General features: G+C 34.2%; 2 protein-coding genes across 3 annotated transcripts in view; both read left to right on the top strand.

Moving 5' to 3' along the window:
* The window catches only part of LOC107656098 (homer protein homolog 3-like), a 23,106-nt gene extending 8,215 nt beyond the window's left edge, over positions 1–14,891 (top strand). Inside the window, exons 5-10 of one of the 2 annotated variants that reach the window (XM_016443795.1) lie at positions 3,278–3,286; positions 6,913–7,049; positions 7,639–7,795; positions 11,511–11,621; positions 12,395–12,475; positions 13,635–14,891. In XM_016443795.1, the coding sequence (XP_016299281.1) occupies positions 3,278–3,286; positions 6,913–7,049; positions 7,639–7,795; positions 11,511–11,621; positions 12,395–12,475; positions 13,635–13,820 (681 nt within the window). In that variant the 3' untranslated portion in view covers positions 13,821–14,891. The remainder of the gene's footprint in view (positions 1–3,277; positions 3,287–6,912; positions 7,050–7,638; positions 7,796–11,510; positions 11,622–12,394; positions 12,476–13,634) is intronic. The other variant, XM_016443796.1, reaches the window with a different exon arrangement.
* A 1,273-nt stretch (positions 14,892–16,164) lies between these two features.
* Positions 16,165–20,525, top strand: LOC107655992 (uncharacterized). The gene is made up of 8 exons (XM_016443621.1): positions 16,165–17,054; positions 17,136–17,242; positions 17,317–17,417; positions 17,730–17,854; positions 18,538–18,650; positions 18,735–18,924; positions 19,623–19,711; positions 20,027–20,525. The coding sequence occupies exons 1-8, from the start codon at positions 16,568–16,570 to the stop codon at positions 20,165–20,167; spliced, it is 1,353 nt and encodes a 450-aa protein (XP_016299107.1). The 5' UTR covers positions 16,165–16,567; the 3' UTR covers positions 20,168–20,525.
* The last annotated feature ends 950 nt before the right edge of the window (positions 20,526–21,475 follow it).

Genomic DNA, 21,475 nt, shown 5'->3' with positions numbered 1-21,475 from the left:
AGTTCCCAACCTCTTTCTCATTAGAGCAATCTAAAAACAAATCATATATTACACTTCTTACAAGAAATACTTACACTCAGGACTTTAAGGACAAAAAATGTACCCATTGAAACCCATTAAAACTGCGGTATTTAATCTCAGCACCATTAAAGCATAATATCATGCATTCTTTATTCATAGGTTTTGATTATGCCAGCAAGGCCTTAAAATTTGAATTAATTTTTTTTTTATTGAATTTTTTTTTTTAAATGTGTAATGTATTGCACATTTGTGAATTCTACAAATGTTTGTATGTGTCTTTTTTTGTTGCATTAAAACAACCACAGTGGCATTATGTTAACAAACTGGCATTTAAAAAAAAGTGATGTGACGTGGCCAAGTATGGTGACCCATACTCGGAATTAGTGCTCTGCATTTATCCCATCCAACGTGCACACACACAGCAGTGAACACACACACACCGTGAACACACACCCGGAGCAGTGGGCAGCCATTTTTTTGCTGCGACGCCTGGGAGACGAGATTCGAACCCGCAACCTTTGGGTTACGAGTCCGACTCTCTAACCATTAGGCCACGACTTCCCCAGGATTTAAAGGGTTAAAATCCTGAAAATGAAAAAAAAACAACAACAAATATGGTAGGTTATGATCAGAACTGATGTTGGTAAAAAGATCTATGTCAGTGAAAGCGGAAAAAATATTCATACAGTATATAATATTTTTATGACAGTTTTTTGACATTGACATTTTTGTCCTCTAAGGACCTCTGTGTAACTTTAAATTGACACACAAGGCTTAAAGGGATAGTTCACTGCTGGCAAGATGGTGTTTTAATGAAAGTTGGCTGTCTAGAAATGTTTTTTTTTTTTTTTTTTTCATCTGGCAGATTTTTGCTGACAAATAAACATTGATATCTTGGTGCAGGTAACACAGAAAAATAATACCAATTGTTTATTTACTTATACCACCGACATTGTTACAATACAAGGCTGGTTGAAAATTGACAAACTTACCCATTAATAGTACAGCAAAATGCTTGATGTGTTGTAAGCCCACATTCAGTATTCTGTAGTGGTTTAATGGCCATGATAGGCTTTTCGTCCCTTGAGCTCTTTGCATTCAAACGTGCCTCTCTAGAGCACATGAAACAGGCCACTGACTGAGAGCTATTCATTATTTAATCAAACCTGAGTGTTCAGAGTTCAAAACAGCAACCGTGTGTGCTGAATAATGCTGCCCTTATTAATTAATAAAGTGTTTTTGGGGTCTTTCGTGAAGAATGGAAGTATATAAATAAGTGAAACAGAATGATGCACTCTTTGATCACTGGATCTATATGTGTGTCTGCTTCTAAGAGCTTTCTGGCCGAATCCAGTATTCTGTTTAATAATGGCTATTTTAATAACGAAACATCAGTGAATGTCTCTCGTATGCCAAAGAATGTTTTTAGACGGTTCGTTTTGTCAGAGTATTGAATCTTTTGCAATAAAGTGTATGTTGCCTGTAGGGGTGTTGGAATTAATCATTGCATTGGATGTGGACGATTCTGCATCGATACAGTAATAGACCATAATCGATTATAGCCTACTGACGTCATTTGCATAAGCGCTTGTCACATGAGTATTAAAAATGCACTCTATTTTTAAAGGGGTCATATGATGCGATTTCAAGTTTTCCTTTCTCTTTGGAGTGTTACAAGCTGTTCGTGAATAAATAAGATCCCTAAAGTTGCAAACACTAAAGTCTCAAACCCAAAGAGATATAGACAGTATAAGTCATTATAATCAGTAATTATGTCTCCACTGGATGCAACAAATGCCTCGTCTATAATGGGTTTTAATGTTTTTGTCTCGTCGCGCCGGGACATGGCATCACAGTAAAAAAAGAACGTGTGGCATTTAGCACTGAGTAAATTCTGACTGTCACAATGCGTGAGAGGAGGCAGCCCAATCTATTTATATCTTTATAAATATCTTAATATATTATTATATCCTATAATAACCATTTGCACGCACGAGCATTATCGCACGAGCTTCGCTCCTCCCGACCGCAGACGCAGGTTTACAAGCCACTTTTTCCTGCGTTTTTCAATCAAATTCTTGACTTTTCCCCACTTATGAACAACACATTTTCGTACACGATAAAAGCTACTTGTGGTTTCTCGGTTTGGCCAATTTAAGCATCCATAAACAATGCAAAGCACTGGCATTTGGAGTTTCTGCTAGTGATTCCTATGGAGAGAAAAATCACTTCCTGCCATCCAGCAGCTGCATTTCGCGCGTCATCAGGGACGTCATGTGCAAACAACCTATACTTTTGGATTTAACTATTTTTAGAGTTTACAACGAAAAAAATGACGTTTTATAAGAGAACACAGCTTACAGCATTTCTTATTCATTCCTATGGCATCCGTAAACAGCGATTGAGTTACAACTCTGACTGAATTTCAATGATGTCAAGGCTGTAATGTGATTGGTTATTTAAAAGCCACTTTTTCCTGCGTTTTTCAGTAAATTTCTTGACTTTTGACTTCTTGGCTCCGTGTGGTTTCTCGGTTTGGTCGATTTGAGCATCCATAAACAACGCAAAACACAGGCATTTTGAGTTTCTGCTAGTGATTTCTATGGAGAGAAATCACTTCCTGCCCTCCAGCTGCATTTCGCGCGTCATCAGTGACGTCATGTGCAAACAACCTATATGCGCTGTGAGACAGGTGTGCGTTGCGTGACTGTGCTTCCACTCGCTGTTATTTTAGTATTTTACTTTAGATATGCTTTCATTTCTGCCGTTTGGAATGCAGTACGTATTAGATGCACGAAACTCACGTTCTGACAGACTTTCACATGCGCTTTGTGTTTGTTGGTCCTGAAGCTCGCGGCTGCGGTTAAATGCACTTGCATCTCTGAATACTTTTATGATACGAAGTTAATGTGTAAACAGTCAGTTATGTTTTCAAAACAGGACAAAACATCTGATATGTGGAAACAGATCTGTGCATTAGTGAATGCAGCCTATTAAAGCTGCCACTGTCTATGATGCCATCAGTAATAATCAAATGGCAATAATGCTCAGGAAAAAAGAAAAACCCATAAGTTTGTCTGTAAACTTTCGGATAGTTAAAGCACTCTTAGATAATGAAAGTACCCCTACTTGCCCGTGTAACACTGATGTTTTTGGTCAAACTCTTTAAGTATGAGTGATTACAGTAATGAATGAATGCTTATATCTTCTTTCTTTTCATGTCTTTTCTTTGGTGATGGGATTGTGTCTTTCTCAGCTGTCTCAGGTGAGCTTGCGTCTGTTTCCACATACAATGACACACCTGTGACTCCTGTGCAGCTGACACCATTCGCTATATTGTTACTCGAACCCCTCAGGAAGCCCTGGATATGAAACACTGTCATGCAAGATGACATATTTCTGCGTTTGTCCCAGTTTGTACAGGAACCATTTTTCAAGACCTTATGGAATCAGAATTGGGAGTGTTGTGGCTTTTTTGGGGCCATCTATATACAAGTGTACTGATAAATTATCAACAAAATTAAAATGACATATCTTTGACACATTTAAGGCAGTCTTTTTTTTTTCTTGGCAAAATATATACATATTTATTAAATATATATTGATGACAATCATCTTGAACTCAGGTCTGTAGTCAGAATCCTGTCCAATCAAATGCTGTCTAGAATAATAAAGTCCCTCCCACTCTGGGTTTTTATTGTTTTTGTTAAATTAAATAAAATAGTAATATTAGAATTTAGAAGAAAAACTAAAACCTTGGCAACTAATTTAAAATGTTAAAATGTGAAAAGTAATAATACTAAAACTGAAATAAAAATAAAGCTAAATAGAAATACTTTAAACAACAAAACTAATAAAAGTGATAAAAGGACATAACAAAATGACAAAAATGTAAACTAAAATAGAAACTAAAATGTATAAATATAAAAACAAAATATATTTATAAACTATCAAATATAAAAAATATGAAAACTGAAAATAAAAAAATAATAATAATAATGATACTAAAAATACACCGTTCCCACTAATACCTCCATCTGACTAAACGATTGGCTATTTAAAAAAAATTAAAAAATAAAATGTCCAACCTGCTCTACCTTCCTGTTTTGATAAAACTAAAATTAAAATAAAAACTGTAAATATAAAATAAAAGCAAATTCAAAATATAAAAAAAATACTAAACAAAATATGAATGCTGTAATAGCATATAAATAATAATGCTAAAATAACACTATTCCCATATATCTCCTCCTGTTTCAATAAAATTACAAAAACTGAAAATATAAAAATAAAAGCTAATCAAAAGTATTAATAATTATTAAAATAGTATATAAATTATAATATTAAAGTAACACTACTCCCACTAATGTGACTGGACTGATTTCATTTACATTTTTTTTTTCTGGAAAATTAAATCATTTAAAAAAAAAAAAGAAAAAAGACAAGCCATTCGTCATGTCCTGCTCCAACTTCCTGTTTCAGTAGCGCTCATCAAGCATGAGTCTTAAATTATATTTTGGGGAAGATTGAGGTGGTTTAATTTGAGCTCTTTCTAATAGTCTTGCTAAAGTCCAGTATCATTTTTCTACAGTTTGACATCGGCTCACGATAAGAGAGGAATATTCTGGAAATCTGTAATCCCTCATTAAAAATGTAGAAATCTGCAAGATGCATTATTGAAGGAATGGAGCTCCCGAGCCACTGACTATGCAGTGGAGATGTCATGTCTCTGATTCCTCTTGTTCTACCTTTAAATATATTAAACACACAGAAAGCTCCACCTCAAACTCCCTACAAACCGCTACAGAGAAGGCAAACAAGTCATCGGCCTGAACGGTTGGATGAGAAATAGAACGTCTTCCTTTGGGGAATGCCGAGTTTGAGATTGATGAATTATACAAGCTTTTCTGAGAGCAAGTGTGTACCGCCAAACAGAAACACTGTACGTGTTTGAAACGGTGCTTTGCTGCCACTGTAAAAAATGACGTGAATTTAACAGTAAAAGACTGTAAAAATGCTACAGTAAAAACCTGTTAAATGGTTAACGGTAAATTCCCCTACTATATACGGTGAAAAACTGTATTGGACATTACATGTATTGAACATTAATTTCACGGTAGTATACCGTTTTTGGAAGTGAAAAAGACCGTATAATTTACAGTGAATAACCGTAAATTGACATTCCCAGAATTCCCTGCGTTACATTTCAAATTTGATGTTTTTTTGTTGAAATAACTATGTTTCTTCTTAGTTTTTTCTTATCAGTTTTGTATATTAGGGTTGTGTGTTACACCTAATGTTGTTAAATGAATGTTTATTGCATTATTTCAGTTTCATGTGTGTTACCATGATGGTGTTTAGTGTCTGTGTGAGTGACGCTGTGCACCTTCTATATATGTTATTATTTAAAAGCTGCTTGTGATGTGCTTTGGTTCATCGTGTGACTTTCTCATCACCACCTGCATTTGGTGGTTATCAGTGTATTACAAAGGTACAAAACAGATTTCAGTACTTCAATAGGTTGGTATATTAACATTATATCAGTTAATGAAATTACGGTATTTAACTCTAAATTTAAGTTAAAACCGTAAAACCTAAAACGTTGCCGTTTTTTTACCGTAAATATTTCTGATTTTTTTTTTTAGTGTATACAGTATAAGCAAAAAAGCCCAGTTCTTTCAGAAGTACTGTTCTGGTTTTCTCAAGTCTCCATGAACAGCAAGTTGAAATAAACTGATGTCCTTAGAATCTGAATCAAAGAACAATGCCATATGGGGCCTCATGCCCTGCTCAGTCTCATGTGCAGACTGCTCAAGTTTCTTCATCAACCAGATAGACTAAGACTGTGTTGTTGTTTTAAAATTCTCATACTGTTGAACCATGGGATGGAAAATGAACGCTCGCTGGGACTGTCTTTCATTAAATGTGGACATTTCAACACTAAATCAGTGGTGGCATTTAGGAGTAGAGATTTCATAAATGTTGTATATAAAGGATCTTGTAAATATCTACTCATTTATGTTGCACTGATATAAAAATTCTGTAAAAACTGGTTGTTATTTTTATGTTGTGGATACATACCCTACCATTTATTGAATGGTAGTTTATTATTTATAGTTTATTGAATGTTATTGAAAAAAGTATTTTATGCTCACCAAGGTTGCATTTATTTAATCTAAAATGCAGTAAAAACTGTAATTTTGTGAAATATTATTCCAATAAAAACTGTTTTGTATTTTAATATATTTTAAATTGGTTTTTAATATATTTTCAAATGCAATTTTACTCCAGTCTTCAGTGTCACGCGATCAATTATTATAGGTGCTCAGTTATTAATAATGGTTATTATTATGATTGTTAAATACAAATTTTGTGGAAACTTTTTATTTTTTTATTTTTTTTTTAGGATTCTTTGATGAATATATAGTTCAAAAGAACAGCTTTTATTTGAAATAGAATCCTTTGTAACATTATAAATGTTTTTGCTGTCACTTTTGATCAATTTAATGCATATTTGCTCTCTATTCTATCCATTAAAAACACACACATACCCAAAATATATGAATAAGATTATATCATGGTTTCTGCATATAACTGTTTTTAACATTGATAATAATAAATGTCTTTTTTTTTTTTTTTTTGAGCAGCACATCAGCATATTAGAATGATTTCTGCAGGATCATGTGACACTGAAGACTGGAGTAATGATGCTGAAAATTCAGCTTTGCATCACAGGAATAAATTTAATTCTAAAATATATGACAATATAAAACCTATATTTTAAATTGCAATAATATTTCACAATATTGGTGTTTTTACTGTATTTTTGAGCACACAAATGCAGCCTTGGCGTTCATTAAAAACAAAAGCATTTATAATATTGTCTATCAGGTGCTGTGTGAGGACCGTCAGTCTCCTCCATTGCTTGGTGTCAATGGCTCCAGTGAGGACAAGTTGTTTCGCAGCAAGAGTGCTGATATGGAGGAATCCACAGAGAAAGAACAGATGAGGAAGATGCTTTCTGAAGGGTAAAACATTCAGATATCCATGATACCCATTTGCTTTTATGATAATTCAGTCTCCTGTTCGTGATATCTAATATAAAACGTTATTTGGAGACAAGCTGTTTAACATTTTAATTATTTGATGTATTTTGTCATTTAAATGAACCACACTGGCTCACTCAGATGCACGTGAATCTAATCAATCCGCCTGACGTACTTTTCCTCCTCAGTAGTTTTCTGGGGTAATTGGCAGTGAGTTTAACGTCAAAAGTTTTACGGATTCAAGCATGATGTACTTCACCATACAAACACAACACTGAATACGCCGATGCTGAAAACATCACAAAGCCACAGTGTTCAGGAAATAAATAAGATGAGATTAAAGAAGCTGTTAAAACATGCTTCTCCTTTAAATCTGAAAGCTGGCAAGGGACATCAGTAATCTTTTGCACACAGCTTGTTTCTGATTTTCTTGTTATAAAGGTAACACAAAAGAAATGACATTTCAAATGCGTTTACCATCTGCTGCCATTCGATGAAATTCGTCTTTGCCTCAGCTTCCAGAAGGAAGGACCGGAGTATAAGTGAAACCCAGATGTTGGTTTGTTCACAGGTCGATATGTGAGAGGAACTCGGAGGTCGAGCTGTTTTCTCTTCGGGACAGCAACGCTAAGCTGGTGGCTGCTCTTCATGAAGCTAACAGCAGCATTGATCAATGGAAAAAACAATTAGCCGAGTATCAGGAAGAAACAGATCGCCTACGAGAGCAGGTGAGGAACGTTAAAAACAATAAAAGACACTACACTCTTAAAAATAAGCCTGTGGTTAATTTTTGCAGAGATGCCATAGAAGAACCATTTTAGAGAACAGTTATTAAAAGAACCCTTTTTTCGTAATGTAAAGAATCTGAAGAACCTTTAATCTAAAGAATATTTTATACTTTTGTACCATGGAAAGGTTGCATGGATGTTAAAGGTTCTTCATTTAACCTTTAAGATGAAACTTTAAAGAATCTTTATTTTTAGAAGTGCATATATATATGTATGTAGATCTTGGTATTTTAAAATTCAAATCCTGCCCAAAATTGTCCAACAAACAATGTATTTATTAAAGGCTATGAAAACAAATAAAGTGAATGCAACCATATATAGACTATGCTGTATATTATGTGCAAAAAAGGGTTAAAATCACATTACATAATAGCATTGTATCATTACAATCTAAAAACAAAAATAATGCTTTTTAAAGTTAAACTCGCTAAACTAAGAATGAAAATAAATAAAAAACAAAAGCACAGACTAATTGTATTAGGCTGCTTTGATTACCCCCATTACAGTCACTTTATAGTTAGTGCTATCATATAAATACACTTACTTATAGGTTTAAACTTCTACATATGGCACATTTATTGTCCAACAACAAATATTTTAGCAAATTATATATTTTAGTCATAATTATTGCACTCCTATTCTATTGTGCTCTGTCTGTTTGGCATGCATGTGCGTGGCAGCGCTCATTCAGAAACATATCCATGACTTTCTGACATTTACAGATGGAAAATATACCTGTGAAATACAGGTGCATCTCAATAAATTAGAATGTCGTGGAAAAGTTCATTTATTTCAGTAATTCAACTCAAAATGTGATACTTGTGTATTAAATAAATTAAGTGCACACAGACTGAAGTAGTTTAAGTCTTTGGTTCTTTTAATTGTGATGATTTTGGCTCACATTTAACAAAAACCCACCAATTCACTATCTCAACAAATTAGAATTGATGTTAAAGGTTCTTCATTTAACCTTTAAGATGAAACTTTAAAGAATCTTTATTTTTAGAAGTGCAGGCAAAACCTTTTTTTTTTTCCTCAGGCGCTGCAGAGATTTTAGGCTATTTTGCTTCTAAAACTTTTTTTTTTTTTCAGAAAGCATTCAAAACATTTAAGTGTTTATTTTATTATGCTTTATCTATTAGATTTCAATTACAGTACTTAACTTTGAAGGAAGTTTTCTCAAAATTAGTTTTTTTAAACCAGAAATCTCCACTTCATTAGCACTTACAGTACATACAGCAGATGTTAGTTTTATTTCTATTTAGATTCTAAAAGTGTGTACAGAGTGGTGTGTGTGTGTATTTATTTATTTATTAGGGCTGGGCGATATGTACTGAAATAAATGAACTTTTCCACGACATTCTAATTTATTGAGATGCACCTGTATAAGTTATGCACTGAGGAAAGCAGCACATCTCAGACGCATTAAACAGTGCAAGTGGCCTGTCAGAGCATCTAATGGGGCGACTGCTTTAAACTACACGTGTTAACTATATTTTACGAGCTATTTTAAAGCCCTTAATATAATTCATGTCTTATGTTTAGGACAAATTGGATTATGCACTTGCCTTGCAGCAGCTCACTCTGTGTCTGCCGCTATTTTTCAGATGTGTTCGTATCAAACTACAGGATATCACCCTCAGTCAAAACCTTTAACTCTAATATGTTAGCAAAATAAAACAAGAATTTTGAACTTGGGTTTATCCAATGTTCAGATTTGTTTGTTCTGTATTCAGATGCATACTTAATCAGATAATCCCTTTTTCGCATATTTAAACATCATTTCAGAAAACTAATACAAAACCATTTGTATTACAAAAACTACTGCTTTTTTGAGGACCACATAAGGATAACATCCACATTGAGATGTTCTCATGTGTTAACAATTTGTTTTAGCAGTTGCTCAAGCAAACTGAATATTTTCCCTTCGGCACTCATCAGCAATTTTATATAATCACACATAAAGGATTCCACAACACTTTGAAGGTGTACTGATGCAAACATCATGCAGGTGACGTATGTAGTTCAGCGCTTCTGAGAGTGTGCGGAGGGATATTTATAGGAAAAGACAATACGCCTTCATTGTCCCGAACAGAGGGAAGACAAATGACCGTGGGGAAAATGAGACCACTAAGGTTCTCCCTCACACAAACTGGAAAAAATAGCTCTGAGTTGTGACAGCGCTAAAAGCTCCAGTGCAGTGATGGCCCGCTTTACTTTTCCTTGAGGTAGTGTTGCCTGTAAATTGTATCTTTGTAAATATCTGAAGATGTGATGCTAAATCATGGAAACCATGACTGTGTGGAAAGTAAAAGCATAGAAAACAGGATCATGTGGTATTTTATTTTGTTTCTACAGCATTTTATTTTTTATTTTTTGTCTTGTCTTGTCTTGTTTTCCAGTGGGGTCCGAAGGTCTGAGCACAACACAATTTTTAGTTTTCAGATTTTTGTTATGTATAAAGAGAAATATTCAGATTCTGAGTTATCCTTTGTACAGATGGTATTTTCTAATAAATAATCCTTATTGAGTAGTTTTGCATAATGTTTTATTATTGTTTCTTAGAAAAAAAGCAGTAAGCAGTTTTGTTCAAATATTAATATTTTAAAAACTTTTTTTTTGGCCATTAAATCAACATTGTGTTGTGCAACCAGCATGCAGAAAAAAGCATAAAACTGGAAATGATATCATCATAAGATCTCATGAGTGTGTGTCAAGGTCAGTAAGTCTCTTAAAAGATCAAATAATTTGACAATTTTATGAAAAAACAAATGTTCAAGTTGTTAACTGTCATGTGGTGTGACTCCCAAAAAACCTTCTGATATTTATGAATATTTCATTATATTAAACTGATATTTATGATTTAATATTTTGTAATATATTTAACTGATATGTATGAAATACTGTCATAATATTAAACTAATGATATTTATGAATTAATCATTCACAATATTAAACTAATTATATTTGCATTCATATTTCATATTAAACTAATTATATTTAAGAATTTATATTTCTTCATATTTAACAAATGATTTAGAAAGTAATATTTGTAGTGCTGTCAAACGATTAATCGCATCTAAAATAAAAGTTTTGTTTACGTAATATATGAGTGTGTACTGTGTATATTTATTGTATATATATAAATACAAACATGCATGTGTATATTTAAGAAAAATATGTTGTGTTTATATATTAAATAGATTTATATATAATATAAATATATAAATGTATATACATGTAAATATTTTCAAAATATATACTGTATGTGTGTGTATTCATATATACATAATAAATAAACACAGTACACATATATTATGTAAACAAAAACTTTTATTTTGGATGCGATTAATCGCGATTAATCATTTGACAGCACTAAATATTTCATATTAAACTAATTATATTTATGAAGTAATATTTTGTGATATTTGTTAAAATGTTTACCTTTATAAATATAGTTTTACTTTATGCTTATGAACCAACACGAAGAGAACATTTCTAAGAACTTGGCACATGTTTTTAAAGTGTTTTTTTTTTGCAACATGTCACATTCCCATGTTTCTGATGATTGTATACAGTCGGGCTGATGGTTCGGCCTGAGACTGAGTTTGATGACAGTCTTGTAATAGCTGTGTTCTGTTGGTTCATGTTTCAGGTTGCAGAGCTGGAGGCTCAGAGTGGGGTTTCTGCCTCCAGCGAGACGGGCAGCGAGGAGCTCACACAGACTGTGGCAGAGATGGAGGCTCTTATCAGAGCTAAAGATGAGGTAAAGATTGATTAATGTAGTAACAGTGCTAACGGACTCCAACTCCATCTTGAGAGCATGTCTACGCTGGACACTTATAGCGTGTTGCCGAGGCCATAGATCGATCCTGTTATATTCTCCACACTGTAAGCTGTTTTATCAATGTCTATTTAATATAAAATAATTTATTTACAAACAGAATCATCGATGGGCATTACTCGTACATTTAAATACAGTGGCACCCTGTGATGTGGCTTCTAGCTATATGTGTGCGAGTGTGTGTGTCCAACCAAAATTTAGCAGGATTATTTCCCCCAAATTTTTGTGGATTAAATTCTAAAATTCCTGTATTTTATTTGGCCTTTCTCACGATATTTGCATTTTTTGTGCTGATTTGCATCCACTAATAATCATGATGTACTTAAACAATTAGTGTTAGTGACACTAAGAGTGCAATTACCTTTTTGTGCATAATTACTACAAGTACTTCTTTGCATAATTACTGAAATTGTGATCCAGGTCCAAGGCAATGCATAAAACTGTACTCATAAATATACTCATAAATCTCAGATACAGAATTGCTTAAACATTATCAATGAATTAATATGTAATGTGACACTGGTAATATACTATACATTTAAAATGTTACAAAATCATTATTTTGTATTTCGGCCCATTTAAAGTCAGTTTTATTCCAGAGAATTTTCAAACTAGAAGTACTTTTACATTTCACTTGTAAGATGAGTAATTTGGTACAGAATATTCTTTATTTACAGTAAAAATGGTTATTACAGGAAATAAGTATTCTACGAGGCAAGAAACCAGATGTAATTGAGCTGGAGAAAGAAAGGGAAGAAGCCTGTCAAAGGATACAGGTAAATTCCTTTAACGGGTAAAATACAGCAGTATTTTCACTAGCTTCAGAAAAGTTTTATTTTAGTATCATTTATAGTTTTTTATTAGTATTTAAAATTTTTGAATTTTTATATTTTCAGTTTTCCTTTTCATTTTAGTTACCTTTTTTTTGCTGTTTTTATTAGTTTTGTAAATTAATCTTTATTTCAGTTTATTTTAGTACATAGTTAAAATTAAATTAAAATGACACTAGATTTCATTTTTTTTACATATATAATTTATTTCATATTATATTATTTTATAGTTAACATTTATTTTAAGTAAGGAAAATGCTTTTTTATGGCCTTTTTTCATTATGCTACTCTAATGTTTATGACCTTTAATTCTAATTTAGTTCTATTTCTTTAACGTCATTGTATATTTGTTTGCTCTTGCTTGGTTTTGTTGTTTTTAGCTTTAGTTTTGGTCTTTGTATTGCCATATGATTGTCTCCTATTTCTTGTACAGCAAACTTGAGGTCTTGAAAGCCTAAAATAACAAAAAATGATTTATTTTTCGTGACTTAAAGGTGGGGTAAGCGATTTCTGGTAGCCAATGTTGATATTTGAAATCCCCAAAACAAACACGCCCCTACCCCAAAAGGGTCTCGCCCCTATTTTGATAGCTCTGCCTCCGCCCCACACATACGTACGCAACCCAGGCAACGATTAGTTCTGTGAAACAAAGCAAAACTAATGCTACACCATGTCTACACCAGACGCGAGTGGAGCGGTGCGACAAAATACTATAGAACTCATTATAATCAGTGATGTCACCTATCGAGAAGAAACAAAGCAACCTCGGCGTCCGATCGCAGGCCTTCCGCTCCTTGAGTTCTCTCCAGGGCTGGAAAGCTGATCCGATATTTACACGGGTCCTACTTCTTGCCTTAAGCCTTCTTTTGTTCCACAGATGTTTTCCTCTTTTGTTTTTTATCCGCCATCTCTATCTTTCTGTCGCTCGGCTCGGCTAATGTCTGTCCTGTGCACTGAACGCTCTCTCCTCCACATCATGAGTAGACACGCCCCTTACTGCTGATTGGCTACAAGTTTGTTTTGCTAGTCGGCCCGAATCAGTTTTCTAAAGCGTTTTTGAAAAATCGCTTACCCCACCTTTAAGAAGACTTTGTCTTGGCATTAGGATCTGGAAGTGAAGAACTCCGAGTTGGAGAGACGAGTGCGATCAGCAGAGGGCACTTTAGCTTCGTCCCAGGATGCCCGGAGCAGGGCAGAGAGTGCGGTGCAGAAAGTCATCGAAACTTTAGACGTCAAGATCTACGACCTGAGCGACCTGCAACAGAGCCTAGCCAAGCTCCTGGAGAAATGACCACTGCGGTCAGACAAACGTTCAGTGTCAAAACCGCCATTATGAGGTAGATGAGATCTCTGGAGTCTTCCAGAATCTGCTGCACAACTCAACGGTTCCTCATGGTACCAGGCAGGTAGTAATAACTAGAGAGGTGATAACTAGCATGACAGTAACTGAATTTAGGACCCATTCATTCCACATTTGCTTCCTGAGAGCCATGGGTGTAACTTACCGGATGTTTCTCGTACACAGAACTGGGCCTGTTTGCTTGAAATAGTCACGAGGAACATCATAAACAGACTAGAACTTCTTTTAGACCTGTTTATTGGTACTAGATATCAATATAGTTGAAATTGTTGTTAAGATCTGTGATTTGGTTGTGAGCAGTTTTCTAATTAGAATAAGGCTTTGAACAGACGGTTCTGTAGATATAAGCTACCGTTCGATGTATGTATCAGTATTATTGTTAGATACATGACTAGAACCGAAGAATGAAAATATCTCACTCTTTACGGACACCAGCATGTCTCTGTTAGGATGTTAAGCGATTTATTGGCTTACAGTTTCTCATAAGTTTGCTTAATATAGGGCTCTGCAATTGACAACTAGAGAAACAGGGAAATCGAAGCATACAGCACTAATAAGCGTGAAATCTTTTTCATGAATTAATTTATTCATTATTTTCACTGGTCTGGTGCAGTCTAAATATGTAGGTAGTTATAAATCTAATGCAGTTCTGCAAGGATCAACTGTTTCGAGGAGTACTTCAATTTAATTTTCACTGTTAAGATTCCATTAGTTTGAAATAGCACTTCTAAATGCAACAACCCTTTAGGAAAAACACTTCAGACTTTTTATAGACCACTATAATTTGCAATACCTCAGCATGCATCTTTATACCAAGCGTTATAGTATATAGTTCTTTCTCTTTTTAAAAACATGAATTTTCACTTTAACTGTTGCTTTCATTTGACCTTGCTTGGACATTTGCCCTGAAACCTCAAAGACATTTGCACATATGCTGTTTTTCTATTGTGTGCCTGTTGTTGCCTGTGGTTTTATATGAATTCCCAATAAAAGTATTTGCTTCATGTGTATATGTCTTTAATGTAACCATTCTTTCACAACCGTAAAACCCCTTAAGATAGCCTTTATGATACTTTATACATACATACTTTATACATATACATAAGGATTAAAAATGATTTTGGGGTGTCGTAATTGCTCTTGACTTCTGCGTTGGAAATAACCTTTATAGGCAAATCTAATCATTAAAACGTCCAAATGAATTCCAGTATTATATAAAACTAAAAATATATTGAATCAGAATTAATCATATATTTTGTATCGTTCTCTCATAGAACCACAGGCCCACATTAATTATTGTGTGGAAGTTTGAGAAACGCTTGCAAATACCAATTTATGCTACAAAAGAGAGCTGTAAGGACTGTAAATCTGTCTTGGCTTTTGGTGCTGTCTCTGGAAATGTCTCCGTTTTACAACACGTTCAGAACAGCCCGGAAAAAAGAGCCTACTGTCATAGAGGCAATGTTATCGCTTTGAAGGTACACACTACGATTCATGTTAGATCAAAGTAATAGGCCCTACTGTTCTATATGTCCTATATAGCGAGGTCTGAACAGGATTTCTATTTGCGGAACGAGTTTTATACTGTACAAACTGTATTTCTATCCCCTCACCCTAAACCTACCCTATTAAAAAGTAATATATTTAAAATAAATTTATTTCATACTAAGTATAGTTCAAATCTATTAACAAATTTACTGACAGATAACTCGAGACTTACTGATATAAATTTTTTAATGAAACTTTATTTGGAGTATTACTTGTGCACAATGCACATTTCTTATTAATAAGCCTCAAATGTGTTTTAATGTCACATTTGATGAGGATTGTATATGATCTTTAAATAAGATCGGTCTTTAAATGCAAAATACTTTAGGTAAGTGTACCTAAAGTATACTTGCAATAGTTCCACTTTAGCACAACCAAATATACTAAGTATGTCTTTAATTGGACTTCAGCAATACTTCCGCACAATTAAAGTGCATTAAGTACAAAATTAGTTGTTCCAATTTAGTGGGCTATAAAGTATGACAGTTTATTATACTAAAAGTACAATTGCAGGGCATTTTATTAAGTACATAAATATGAAAAGTATACTTAGTATGAAATGTATATAGGCCTATTTATTTTTCACTAGGGTACGTACCCCTCCCACAAAACTTTCTGCATTTTTAGATTAAAAAAAAAACTTAATTCTTTACATGCTGTTTCCTCATGGGGACCAAAAACGTGACCACAAGGACAAAATGTATTGGTATTATATCCTTGTGGGGACATTTGGTCCTCTTAATGTAGGGAATATCATGCAGACACGCACATCTTTCTTAACTAATGTACCACGTGGGTGAAAGTACAAAAACAATCAACTAAACAATTTTTTAGCGATAAAGCAAGGTAAGCTAAATAGTGCTTATTATTTTATGTACAAAAAACGCAAGCATATATCACAATGTAAAATAGCACGTTTCACTCGCCATATTGTATATATTCAAACGATATGGCGGAATGCTTGACATGCGCCCGTCACCAGCCTCATTATGACACCATACACGTTACGTTCTTCTTGTTCTTTTTACTTTTTAAATGCCCTGTTTGCTTCGAGAAGACAGATCAGAAGTTTCAAGCAATTTTAACCGCACATTTTTTGCTGTTTACAATCTGCTCGCGAAGCTACGAAGATGCTTCGCTCCAGAATCTCAAATTTACCATTTTTGGATGGAGCGGACGACATGTATACGAGCACTAACAAGAGGCACTTTAAATTAGCAGACACCACCGTCGTGGCGAAACGAGACATTATCCTTCAGCCTGTCTCACCAGACTTCCAGCACAGAGACCAGAATTACCTGGGGAAAAAGCACCAGACAGAGACAGCGCTGTCCTTCCCACCGCGTCCACCAGCTGCTGTCACGCAGCCAAAACTAACCCACCTCACGATGCAGAGAACCAACTTTAAACTGCATTCAGACGACAGCTGTGGAGACGTTGAGACCACTCCGTCTGAGCTAAAGCCCCTGCCGATGTGTGCAGCTAAAATCATTCGTCCCATCACTGCAGTCATGACAAGCCTGCCGGAGGGCAAATATCCTGAGCCCACTTATAGGGCTTCCTACATCAAACATAAAGTGTCCCGGACACTCAGAGCAAAGCAGTCGGCAAAAACAGGTTAGTACTGTACTCTCACACTCTCTATTGGCATTTTGCTTTTTATGAGTTGATATAAGATGCGTTATTCGTATCATTCAGGTGTCGGATCAAGTCTAATCATGGACAGAAGGGACAGATACTGTTCCAGTTATCATGAGCAGTTCCAGTACAGATGGTCTCCTCGTCCTCCTCTGTCCGCAGAGAAGGTAAAGTGATATTTTTTGGCAGTGTTTTCAATAAAGTTGCAGTTCAATAACATCTTTTTTGTCTTTGATTTTAGCAACAAATTCAGTGTTCATCTGTGGCGATGGGAGATCATGAAAAGACAATGGACAAACAAACAATGTATTCTTCCTCATTCAGACAATCGGCTGGCCACAGGTATGATGCAGCAGAAACACAAAACTTGCCAATTTTAATATTGCACCACACCAGAAAGTTCTATAAAGGACATTTTTTTCCCACATCTGCTTTCCAGTTAGTCACACTCTAAAAAATGCTGGGTTAAATATAACCCAGCGCTGGGTTAAAAAGGGACAAACCCAGCTATTGGGTTGTTTTGACCCAACCGATGGGTCAAAACAACCCAAACGCTGGGACAAAACAACCCAATAGCTGGGTTTGTCCCTTTTTAACCCAGCATTTTTTAGAGTGCATATTGGAGAATCAGAATTTTTTTGAATTTGTCAACAGCTCTGCTGAATTCAAAGAATGTCTGCTTCCTAAGATAAATAAATGTCGGCCCATCAACCTTCGGGAGGTTCCTGACACCAACTGGACAACAGCCTTATTTGAAGATTTTCATGCATACAAAGGAGGTATGTACATTAATTGTATGCTGTGTATAGGCCTACTTTTTGTTTTTTAATGCTTAACATGGGACAGGGTTATTATAGTCAACTGAAACTGAAACTAAAATTAAAACCATTAAAATTTCTCATTTTATTTAGTTTAACCCGACATACTAAAATAACTAAAACTGAAAAAAAAAAAATGTTTATAGACTTTTTATAGAAAAAAATCCCCAAAAACTTGACAAAAAAAAACAACAAAATTACTAAAATTGTAATGAAAGCGGAAAATAATATAAAAAAATTCAAACTGATTCAGAATATTAATAAAAACTGTAATAGTATTTCAGTGACACTGAGAATGTAATTTTCTTCTGATGCTGTACAGCGGTTTTAAACTATAAATAAGTGAGTGTTAACTTAATATATTAATTAAATGTAACATTTTAATACATTTAATATGATTCATTTTTTATTCTGCTTTCTAATGCTTGAAATCATTTTGATTTTGATCATTTGTGCATGCAGCATGAGCATCAGATGGTGCCATTTCAATATTCCTGACCTTGAAATCCTCACTTTTAAGTAGACTAAAACATCAACCTGCCTTCAGCTTCTGCTTTATATTTATCGCACAATGGGAAAATGAAAAAATTATGATACATTCATCAATGACTTTAATAACTGTGTTTTTTTTTTTTTCTTCCCAGGCTCTATTCACCTAGAGCGCAGATGCCCGAATCTCAGCTCTCTGTTCAAAGGAGAGATACTGATGGGCAACAAGGAGAGACTGTCAACAACAAACCAGTGCTTTTTCCCAAAGGTGTGGCCTGTTGCAACTTATTCTGTCTTGAAGATCTAGATAATACAAAGCATGTCTGTCCTAACTGAGATGTTGGCCTTTCAGATAAAGCGCTCACAGTTCTCAGTGCATGTGGATGAAGCCGGTATCAGGACTTTGAGCAATGGTAAATTCGGGAGGCCTGATCTAGATGGAAGGTTTTATAGCACAACAGCACAGGAGCAGTTCCCATCAAAAGAGGCGGTCCATCCCAAGCCTCCAATCTACCCGCCTAGCCATGTGCTGTGTGAGCAAGGTACTTTGAGCTGTATTTTCACAATGAAAAGTCACCTAAAATGACCTGCCCACATTACACACTTAGAGTGTGAAAAGAGTGTATGGCAGGCTGTTACTTTAAAGCGCTATTTCTGCTTGATCTGACCCATAAAATTACTTTTGAATATTGTCAGGTTGGTTCAGTCATAATACATTTTTGTTTACTGGAATAAAATTTAAATGGTACTACATGCAAAGCATTTTTAAGTTGTCTGCAGTGTTTTTTGTTGTTGTTTTTTTTTGTATCATTGAGATGATAGTTTTGAATATTATATATTTATAATATTTTGAATTAGATTTTATGTTTATAGTTTCTGATAGTAATTTTATGTTTTTGTCATTTTTATTACTTTTGTTGTTTTTAAATATGTCTGTATATTTTTCATTTTATTTGTCTTAGTTTTTGTTAACTATAATAACCCTATAGTTACCTGACAGAAAAACATTAATTAAAATTCATAAAAATAATAAAATATGTTCTAAAAAAATAATATAAATGTTTTACATTTATAAATATAAAAAATATTATATTCTAAATAATATAAATATGTTCTAAAAATAACATAAATTATATAAAATTAAAAATATATAATTGTTTAAAATGTTCTCTGTAATATTTATTAAAATCTAATATTTCTCTGATCTTGTTCTTTTTTTTTTCTTTTCTTTTTTTTTAAGAACCAGATCGGATGCTTGTAACCATGCAAAAAGATTTTGTCCCTCTGAACTCTAGAAGACAGAAAATGAGCCCTAGCCAGCTTCAGCAGGTAAACTATTTACATTTCACAGCAGATAAACCCTAGCTCCCTGGTTTTCCATTTATTATCCAGTCCTTGAGAAGTAAACATAGACACTGGTCTGTGAGCTGTGAGATGGGCCTTGGCTGGTGGTGCCAAAGATTGCTTGAAACCATGTGATAAATAGTAGTTTACTTAAAAGCAATTTTGCCTGATGCTACTAAATATATATCAACAATTCTCCCATTTTTAGGGGTTGTGCTGTATAATAGTTGTTCAATGACCAATTATTTGAGTTTAAGAGCTCATATAAATTTTAAAGCTAATCTTGACCTCTCTTTCAAGGTTAAAGACAGCCATATCAGGCCCTGGCACAGCGAACATGACTTCAGGACTACCCACAACAAAGCGTTTGTTCCCAAACCCTACTGCAAGGCATCCCTGGAAAAGCCACTTCCTCAACACATCAGCCATATGCCGTTTTGAGTTGAAAATGTCCAAATCACAAAAAAGGTCTCTACTCTAAACAAATGTCATTTTCTGGCTGAAAGCCTTCTTTAGTGTATTGTTCGTGCATATTCAACTCGACTCCAAAATCCAACAGAATCAACAAAATCCAAGCATACAATAATAACAAATAGGAAGAATGACTATTTCTTAGTATTTCATGATGGATTTGATATTGTTGATAACGTTTAATGACAAACACCTCATATGCATGAACTAGCTTAAAAAGGACACATACATTTGTTTAGAGCGCAGACCTTTTTTGTTTTTGACTTTATTAAAAAGCATGCATGTTTCAAAGCATTGTGTATATGTGTGTTCTGTCAAATTCATGTCATGTTGGAAGTCCAGAATTTGGCACACAACATCATTACCTCCATAAAGTTTAAAAGAGGCTTTGAGGCATGTTATGACAACAGAACATGTCTTACGTACAGATCAAAAGTGTGTGTGGGGAACTTCAAGGTTAAATGACGATCTGGAGCTCACAAGGTGGTCATGACTGAGGAGTGTGTCAGAAGGCGACTAACTCACTGATTTCACACAAAACGTATAGGCATTTAGACCAACGCATGTGCAAAATATCATAGGACAGTGCCAGAGGCTTCCCAGTTAAACGTGCTGCCGTCTGCCAGTGAAGAGCTTCCATGCAGGTCTGTGTTTGTGTGGGGAAAGTGGCATGATCCTGTGCCTGCACCGTGTTATCAGACCATGTCGAGGTAATGGTGCCACGTCGAACTCGGATCTCGCTTTCTCACACTCAAAACAAACACAACATCTTAAGTTGCAACCTTGAACTTCAGCTGTTTGATGTTTATGCATACACAAGTTCAATATTTCATTTTATTTATTTCATTTATTATCATGCTGTAAATGTGGATGGTGTCCAAAATTGTGATAATGTTTTCAAAAGTGCTTCTACTTTGCATGTTTCTAGTTTAAAATAAATAAAATAAAATAATATATATATATATATATCCTCCTGACTACCAGGAAAAAACAGTTTTGTGAATTTAGTATTTAGTCATGTCATTACATTGTTTAGAGCATAAGAAAAATGTTGAAAAATAAAATTTTTGAAAAATTATATTTTATTCATAATGATATTTTACTCTGTAGAGGACATCGGGACTTTAAAAAGTTCTGTTTTTAAAAAAATAAAAATACATGAATATGAAAAGGCAAAAAGAGTGGGATTTTTGTTTTAACCAGAAATCAATTTTCATTTTTTTATACCAAACTTTATATAAAGATGATTCTCAACTATGTTATGAAAGATATTTTTTT

This window comes from Sinocyclocheilus anshuiensis, unplaced genomic scaffold, assembly GCF_001515605.1.
Source record: "Sinocyclocheilus anshuiensis isolate Anshui unplaced genomic scaffold, SAMN03320099.WGS_v1.1 scaffold51, whole genome shotgun sequence".
In the NCBI taxonomy this organism is placed as follows: Eukaryota; Metazoa; Chordata; class Actinopteri; order Cypriniformes; family Cyprinidae; genus Sinocyclocheilus; species Sinocyclocheilus anshuiensis.
This window is presented reverse-complemented; position numbering and strand designations above follow the sequence as displayed.